Genomic DNA, 9,396 nt, shown 5'->3' with positions numbered 1-9,396 from the left:
ATGAAGCCTGAAGTCTCAGTGGCTTAAAAAAAAAAAAGAGGTTTATTTTTCATCACATAGGATCTGATCTGCAATAGAGGTTGTGCTGAGAGTGGCATCTACAGTTGTATTAGTGCACTTAGGATGCCATAACAAAACACCACACAGCATGGGGCACAAACAAGAGTAAACTGATTTTCTCTGGGGGCTACAAGTCCAGGATAAAGGTGTCATGACACTTGGAAGGCCACTGTTTCACTGTGTTCTCACATTCCCTTTCCTCTATGCTCTAGAGAGAGGCAGGAGAGAGAGAAAGAGAAAACAGAAAAGAACACAATGCAATCCATAATAATAACACAACATAGTAGTGGTCTGCACCGTCTTTCAGAGATCTGGGTAAAAGAAGAGCCACCATCTCTAGCAAGGGGTTCAGAGGCTCCCTGAGTGTCAGTCAATATGCAGCAGCAACAAGAGAAGAGAAGCAGGACTGTTCACAGGAGAATAAGGGCTTCTGCTGTGCCCAGTTGGCTGGCTGCACTCAAATGCTGCCTAACTGCAAGAGAGACAGGAAATGTCTACAGAGTGCCCAGGATGTGGGCACAGATAGGGATTTGGTGAATCTTTGTGCAGTGTCCCTCCAGCCATTGGTCCGCCTAGACATGGAAAGAAAAGCCTGCATCTTTCCTTAGCTCTTCCAGAGTGTTCTCTGGCCAATGTTATTGTCAAATTCTTTTTTCCCCCATTTTTTTCCACATACCTTTGCCTTTGGAGCTATTATAACTCAGGCAGCATGTGCTTTAATATCAAAAGTAAGGCATGTAAGGCCATACAGCTTCTGCTTTAGGTCTTGAGATTGAGGGAAAAGCCAGTGTCAGTTTGAGGATGAATGTGCTGCAGGTGGGAAAGGGCTTGCTCCATCTTGAACATCTGAGAGTCGTTGAGGCCTCACATTGCATGTTCAGAATCACTAGATTTGTGTATGGCATCTTTGTACATATGAGAACAGAGTCCCTGAGTATGCTCTGTGCTTTCTATCATGATGGGAATGAAAGCAAGAGAGCTAGGACAAGGACCTAGGAAAAGGCAATGGCAAGGCATAGCTCTTTCTCTCACCCCCTCTACTGTCTTTCAGGAAACCCCACATCAACCTTGAGCACTGTTTTAGTCAGCTTTTTTCTTCTTTGACCAAAAGACCTGATAAGAACAATTTTAGAGGAAGAAAAGTTTATTTGGGGCTCATGGTTTCAGAGGTCTCCGTCCATAGATGGCCAACTCCATTCTTTGGGGTTCGAGGTAAGGCAGAAGAACTTCATGGTGGAAGAGTGTGGTGGAGGAAAGCAGCTCAGGACTTGACATCAGGAAGGGTGGGTGGGAGGAAGAGAGAGAGGGGGAGAGAAAGACAGTGACAGAGATTGCAGACCGGGGACAAAATAAATACCCCCAAAGCAGTCCCAAGTGACCCACCTCCTCCAATCACACCTTACTTCCCTGGAGTTACCACCCAGTTAATCCATTCAAGTGGATTAATGCACTGATTAGGGTCAGGCTCTCGTAACCCCATCATTTCACCTCTGAATTTTCTTGAATTGTCTCACACGTGAGCTTTTGGGGGATACCACATATCTAAACCATAACAAACACACTGCCAGTAAAGCAAATTGATCCAGGTCAGTGCAGGGCACAGGATATGCCCTTGATTACTTTGCTAGAAATTCCTAATATACTTTCTATCTCCGGATAATTCTCCTTGAAGAATTAAGCTCATTAGTTTTTGCTCTTCTCCAAAGAGTACAAATGAAGGGCCAATCATTTTCCCAGCAATCTGGGTTTAATAGTCTAACACTCTATAATTTTTCGTTTCCTAAAAGCAGTAAAATTCCATTGCCATTTGTTTTGTTCCCACATCATCCCCATTATTGTACTTCCAAAGTGAGCCTTTTTAATAACACTGATGTGTCTTTGTCTTTAGGTTGTCAGTAAGAACAAGCTGGCCTCTTTGACTCAGTTGGTTGAGATATGAGTGCCCTGAGATTGCCCAACAGGCCATTGCCCAAGTTGCTGTTTTTCAATTTATGTTCGAGCTGGAAGAGTCTAAGGAGAATTCCACTCGTGTGGATTTCGTAAAGGCTGACAAACAAAACTGAACTGGATAAGGATATAAAGAAAATAAGAGGAGCATAATATGTGATAGAGGCCACAGATACTGGAGTACAGAGAGGGAGACTGTGACAAGGTGAAAGGGGCTGTGGATTTATTAACTGGCTCAGTCCTTCCTGAGAGATCCACACCGTATCTCCTTCACACAGGTACAGATTTTGCCTTTAGTAATACAGAGATTAGAGGGGGGGGGGGAAGAAGCTGCTTTAAAAACAAGGGAAAAATCAATTTCAGTGCATTGTCTTGTATTGTGCCCCATTGTACCCTGTTATGGTCTATGTTTCAGTTTACTCTCACATTGTGCTGTGTATATGGTAGCAGTTTAATTAATGTCTGTTGCATCAAATTGTTCAGCCCTGCTCTCTCTTCTCCTGATTAAACCAGCACCACAAGCTACTTGCTACTTGTTGCAAAAATTATTATTCTTGTGTTTCTTCATTTCTCCAGTAAAAGCTCGAAAGGTAGCACTCAGCCTCTAATTCTATCACTTCTGGAATCATTGCCTGCACCTATCCCCTGGTTATGTCACATTGACCTTTAGACCTATTGGAAGGAGACTCTTTGTCCTTTATACTTCTCCATGTGTCCTAATAAGAATCCCTGAAGACAAAAGGCACATTGCATAACTGCTATCTATTATATTTAATCTTCCTTCCAACACAAGCATCATGTTTCTACATTCAGAAAGAAATAAATCATGAGTCATCATGGCAAGGCCACAGATTTTGGATTAAGACTGATTTATACTCTAATTCACTTGCACCTCTAGTTATGAAACTATGAGTCAATTGCATATTGTTCACAGGCTGCTCTAGGAGCATGCATCTTGCCAGCCATCTGGCTTGGAAAGGAAGCTGCTCCCCAATATCTGTATGATGCCCCATAACTACTTCCATGTTCATAAAAGACTTCTGTGTGTGATGCATGGTGGGGCAGTAGGAAGAACAACCTTTTGCTCTTTTTCTTTCTCCTTCCATCATTCATCAGAAAAGGAATGGGTGAGCTATACCTCTTTTGTTCTTTCCTATCTGAATGGAACTTTTCCTATGCCATTTTTTCCCCTTGATCTTTAACACACTTTAAGACTACAGTCTCATGGTTCAGTTCAGATGGGCTGCAAGAAAAGAAATCAGTCACTCATAAGACAACTTAAGTGAGAAAATATCTCCCAAACCTTATCCCTGTTACAAATATACAGCCTGAAATCTTCAATGAACTCAGTTCAGATAAATAAAATACCATGCTATATGGTAACTTGTGTGAAAACTCAAAGTGTTATACTTCAAATTGAAAAATTCACAACATTTTATAAGACAATAAGCAGGTTCTTCTTGTCCATTGTACCAGCCGAAAGTGAAACTTCACTAAACCTTTCTTGATTAAAGATGTTGGTAAAGATCTTTATGATGGTTGCCCCACAGAGCTCTGTACCTACAGATTTTGGTAAAAACTCCCAGTGCTAATCAACAGTAACTTTTAGGATAGTTCTTCATATTAACCTGGATTCCAAATATCTAATGCAAAAGAAAATATGTCAACCCCAGGGTGTGAGCTACTTTCTTCCTGCTTATTTGTGGATGGCTTTGAGTGACCAGGAAAAGAACTCAAACAGTTAAATACAGCTTGTCAACCACAACAATGTACCTTTTTGACTTCTGCCTGATCAAGACGGGGAAGGGTAATAATTTAACCACTTCTTATATAAACATAACTGCATATTTTCACAGCTCTGCCTCAAGACGTAAGCTTCTCCAGCTGATCATAAATCGCCAGGAAATGTCTGCCCAGTCTATCATAGTGTCTTAATTAAGCAAATGCATAGGAATTACATGGGGGCATAGCCCATGCAATTCACCAGCTGCAGTGAATTCTGAAGAAGCAGTAGTTATAGGTTTCCCAGGGTGTGCTAATAATACACATGACAACAGATATAAGAATTTTTTTCCTCTTTTCTACCAATCAACTCCTTTTAAAAAAGATGGTAACTATCCAACCTTTAAGCCCCAACTGTGGTATTAATTCACTGAAGAGAATTCCTTGATTTCCTTTTTTCCTACTGTTAGGCTACCTGAGTGAATCCCTTCTGCACCCCTACTGGTAAACAGAATTACTGTTGCATAACCATATCTGCCTTGGTCATCTTGTTATATGATTGTCTCCCCAACAGGTCTCTTGTCTTGTTTTATTTGTCTGAATAACAGATCTATAGTAAATGTCTTGTCTATAATGATCTCCCCTAAAATTGGGCAAATAGAATTCACAAAAGTCACCATTTTGAGCTATCCAGAGAACTTTAGTGACCATGGAGCAGAGAAGTTATTCATTTTTAATTTTTATTTTTTGTTTATGAACAGAGACTTTACTGCACAAACCTTCAGTTAATTCACTATTCTTTTATGCCAAGCTGAAACATTTTGGATGATATTCTCCATGGGCTCTTTTGTTTCTAATATTTTACTCCTCGGAGGGCTTTACCAGGGAGCTGGGGGCGAGGAGCAGCCCACTGGTAAATGCAGATGCCCAACAGGCCCGAGGCATGTCTGACACAGAGATGACGAAGGGGATAGGAAAAGGGAAGCAGCAGTTCCTGAGATGACATATTTAAGAGCCAGAGGAGGTGCATCACTTTAAAATTACTGATCATATAAGAAATAGTTCCTGCAAATGGTGCACAGTATGAAACCTTCTGTCCATACCAATTCGTTGGGTAAACAGAGAAACAGCATTCTCCGTGGGTACTTAAAGCTCATAGAAATGTCCAGGGAAAAAGGGATGGTGCAGTAAGAAAGCCTGTGCAAGTTGAAGCCTCACTTGAAGATAAGAGAGGAAGATGGAGCTGAGAGTGAACAGACCGGGGCATGAAACAGGAATAATATATGGTTCAGTACTTGTTCAAAGTAAGGGAGATAAATATTCACTGCCTTAGCAAAAAGTAAAACGTCCACCTTTCCGATGTCACAGCACTCCTAGAAGAGATATTTTGGTTGTATCGACCACTTTCTCCAAGAGCATTTGGTTTTCTTAATGTTGAAAAGGAAGGAAGGAAGGAAGAAGGGAGGGAGGGAGGGAGGAAAATGTATGCACTGATGTCCAAAGAGGGCCAGCGGAAGCTGAAACTCACCATACCAATGACTGCAGGATTGTGCATTGTAGTTCAGGTACATGGGATTTGTGGCCTAAGAAAGGGCACTATTTGAGGAAGATCCATTTGGTTAATAATTGTTGACTTTCTATGCTCTTTGAAATTTGAGATGACAAAACCTATTCATCCTGCATTATGCCAAAGTTAATAAGAGAGCACCAAAAAAAAAAAAAAAAAAAACAAACAAACAAGAGGACTTCTCTGTTCCAAAGGACTTTACGGGTTTTGTTAAGAAGATCACACAAATAGATAAAAGTCACCAAATAATGGTATACATGCTTGGCATAGAGTGGGTGATTGGCTGGAATCTGTATGGATTTCTGTTTGTGTCTAGGGTGAGTACATGAGGCCATCTCATCTTTGCTCAGCTTAGGCAAATAGTGGGGTCTCTGCTTGGCACTGTCTTAGGAGATCCTGTGGTTTGCTGTCAGGAGCAACTGCCCTGAAACCCCAGAAGGCCCCTTTCAGTCTTGACTCTTCTGCCTTGACCCTCTCTCCTAACCCTCGTGCCCAGTCCTGTAATTCCAATTTACCTGCCAAAGGAAAATAGCCTGCATGACAGTAAATGTAAATGGCAATCCACACAAAGATAGAAGGTGTGATGACTTTGGGTCAGAAGGACAGAGGTTGACCCTGGTCAGTCTCTTTTGAGTATATGCCATTGAACAACTCACCAACTCACAGATTTTGGCCCTGATTTTCTCAGAGCAGAGATCCCAATTGTAGCATAGACTTTGCTGGGCCAGTATTGTGGGTCCACTAGAGAGGATAGCCTTGAGTCCTTTCAGAGGAGTGATGGTTTGTTTGAATGCACTTGTTTCTTTAAGTCCTTTATTGGTGCACATGGGAAGTAAAATGCAGGTTATACTAATTAGCTCACTTTATTTGTGAGAGTGTCATGAAAATTTGGGAACTGCAGTTTACATATAATAGAAGGGTAATGTCATTTTCCTCATAAGGTTATTATAATATTAACCACCAACTAAAAAGTCTGTAACAACAATGCTAAACATTTCTTGAATCTGTTATTTTGCAATGAAAATGTTATTTTGTTGACAGTGAAAGTGGAAAGCTTAGGGTGAAAAGAAATAACTTAGGTTTGCCTTCTTAACCCAAGTTGGTGGCCACACATTCTGCACTCCCCTAGAAGCCACCTTAGCTGCCAGCTCTCCATACCTTGAGGCATTGGTTCCATCCTATTTATCTCTATACACTCTACATATCTAATAAAGAAGACCAATATAGATATGTCAAATGAATAAAATTATAATGAGAAGTATAATAGAGAAAGGAACAGCAAAACTAAAGCACAAACAATACATTGTTCACCAAGGTCTTGTTTAGTAACCCACAGTTTGGAATGTTAAGCTCCTGGGGTGCAACATTAATTAACAAACAGCCAAGTGCTGAGTTCAGGAACAAGAGGAGATAATTATAGCTCTACTGCTGGGATGGCAGCTCTTTCATTGACATATGAGCCCTGCATCAAGCCTTGGAAATTTCCATTGTAATAAAAAGAGCCTTGCAGAAGCACATGAGACAGGAGAATCTGTTCTTTACCCCCAGCAGTGTGGTTGTCTCCTAAAATAAGGTTTTGCAGGCCTCATGAAAAATCCTGATTGCAAGTTTTGTTTACATTTACGAAGCCACCTCTTAGTGCTCAGTAAAAGAGATCGGAGGTTGTAGATGTTAAACCTCCAAGAGGCCTCCTTTCATATTGACTTGAGTATAATTTAATTTTTGCCTTTGGTTGGAGAGAAATAGCTAATTGGGACAAATTACTGTTAAACCAAAGCCAATGCCTTCCTTGTATCACTGAGGTTCTGAACTTGGGTGAACTTGGCCTCCCTTGCAGATTCCCTGCCTCCGTTGGTTCTCTCATACTCACTTGGTGTCTACTCCATTACTAATGTCTCTTTTGCACTGAGAGCCTTCTTTGGACTCTCAGTAAAACCATTCACCTATTTCCCCTTAAACATCTGGCTGAGAATCCGAGTTTTTAGCAGTCTTCGCAATCTTTTGCAATTCAAAGAAAAGACCCTTCTTTAATAATTATTTGTGGAGTTGGAACCAGGAATTGGAACCCAGTAGTTTAGTTTTTCTGACTGACATTTAGGATGCAGTGAAAGATGAGCTGGCTAATTGGAAACATTTTTTATTTAAAAACTGTGCATGCAGAGTTCAACTAAGATAACTAAGATTCATCTTTGTGTTGGAAATAATTGCAGAAGTACACTGGAGTCCTGAAGTTGGAGAGGGGAGGCACAGTACAGAACTCTCTTTGTCCCTGTGATAATGGGAGAGAAGCTCAGAGGAAGCTAGTGTTTTTGTCAAAACTGTTGTCCTCAGGAGCTAAGGGAAGGCTTGAGTTAGGACAGCCAGAGTCTGAACTAATACAAAGACACCCTGCAGTCCAGGGGCAGGTTAGCAGGCAAGGAATTAGTACAGGTGTGACCACAGTGAATAGAGGTGGCTCAGTGTTCTAGCAGGCCAGAGACCAGACTCTGTGGGAAGGACAGACCCCTGAGGATTAGGGACTAAAGATAAAGGAAGCAAGCCTGCAGTAAGTGTCCTGAATCAACCTGGGGAGAGAGTAAATGATAAATGCAATATGGTCTTTCTTAGGTTTCTGGAGCTCCTGGGACAAATTCCTACAATCTTAGGGGCTTGGAATAATAAATATATTATTTTATAGGTTCAAAGGGCAGAAGTCTAATATGCAGCTCACTGGGCTAAAGTCAAGATGTTAGAAGGGCTGTATTCCTTTCAAGGGAAGCTTTCAGTAGATAATCATTTCCTTGCCTTTTTCAGATGTTACAGGCTGCCCACATTCCTTGGCTCATGGCCCCTTCCATCAAGTCTTTCTCAAGTGCCTCTTGTCTATTGTATCTATTCTTAATCCTTCTTGTTGACAGCCACAGCTGAAGGGGCCCCAGCAAACTTCCAGCTGCCAGCAAACTTTCAGACTGCCAGCTGATGATTGGCTCACAGCGGCCCCAGCACTACCACAAGTCGCTTCACCAACAGATAGTTCACAATGCATACAGGTGAGTTCACAATGCATACAAGTGATTCATAGTCCAGGCAAGTTCTGCAAGCAGTTCAGTGATGGCTCCTTTTGGGAAAATTGTACCACCGATGACACCATCAGCACCTTCTTCCACAGTTTTTTTTTTTTTTTTTCTTTTTTGCCTCTTTGCTTTATTTTTAATAAAATATGCTTAAATTTATTTTTAACCTTTCTATCAAATTTATTTTGGTGATTGTATTTTTAATTTTATTTTTCATAGAACTCTGTCCTAGGAATATGATACCTTCTGTTATTTACTTGAAACTCTTACTGGCATTATTATCTTGCTTTTTAGCCTTCTTGTCTTTGGACTACCTCTGCTTCCTTTGTGTTACATGATTAAGCTTAGGCTCCCTGGACCTCCTCTCTTGCCTTACTGGTAGTCAGGAGCTATACTTTTAGCAAAGGTAGAGGAGTCCTCTACTGAAAAATACAGGAGTCCCAGAAACTGTATCAACATATTATTGGTAAAGAGTTTCTTAGTAAAAGAGCCAAATCCTTGGTCAATGTATGAAACCCACTTGTTGGCAGAAATCACCTATATATTCTGAGTGGGGCTTTAAGAACCAGATTAAAAGCTCAGGACCCATGGGTATTGCATGCATGCACACTACATAAATCCTACTTTTATTCTCTAACCCTCATGGAATCTGATGTCCTCAAGATCTAACACACACTTATTCAATTTCTATCCAGAACCACACTGATAGGGTGTGGAAGAGAGGCATTATCTATTTTAGCAGCCATTAACCAAAAGAATATATAGAATATAGAATGAAAAGGCCCAATGTCTAATCCTAAGAAGGTTAATCCACAATGATACGGATCTGCATTTTAATATATATGGAACATACTATGATTTGAACGGCTGTCTCCTATGCCAAATGCATATGTTGAAACCATAATACCCAAGGTGAGGGTATTAGGAGATGGGGGTGGTCTTTGAGAGGTGATTAAATCATGAGGGCAGAACCCTTACAAGTGAGATTAGTACCCTTATAGATAAGATCCCAGAGAGTGACCTTGTCTCTTCCTCCTTGTAAGGACC

General features: G+C 40.9%; 1 protein-coding gene across 4 annotated transcripts in view; it reads left to right on the top strand.

Moving 5' to 3' along the window:
• The first annotated feature begins 2,122 nt into the window (after positions 1-2,122).
• The window catches only part of Hnmt (histamine N-methyltransferase), a 65,698-nt gene continuing 58,424 nt past the window's right edge, over positions 2,123-9,396 (top strand). For 2 of the 4 annotated variants that reach the window (XM_027936848.2, XM_071619217.1), the window contains exon 1: positions 2,123-2,285. Coding sequence is in view for 1 of the 4 variants with exons in the window: in XM_071619216.1 (XP_071475317.1) it covers positions 8,255-8,325 (71 nt within the window). In the remaining 3 variants the exon portion in view is untranslated. Of the gene's footprint in view, positions 2,286-8,193; positions 8,326-9,396 lie in introns of those variants that run through there. The other 2 variants (XM_071619216.1, XM_071619218.1) reach the window with 2 other exon arrangements.

Source organism: Marmota flaviventris, chromosome 11 (genome assembly GCF_047511675.1).
Source record: "Marmota flaviventris isolate mMarFla1 chromosome 11, mMarFla1.hap1, whole genome shotgun sequence".
NCBI lineage: Eukaryota > Metazoa > Chordata > Mammalia > Rodentia > Sciuridae > Marmota > Marmota flaviventris.
This window is presented reverse-complemented; position numbering and strand designations above follow the sequence as displayed.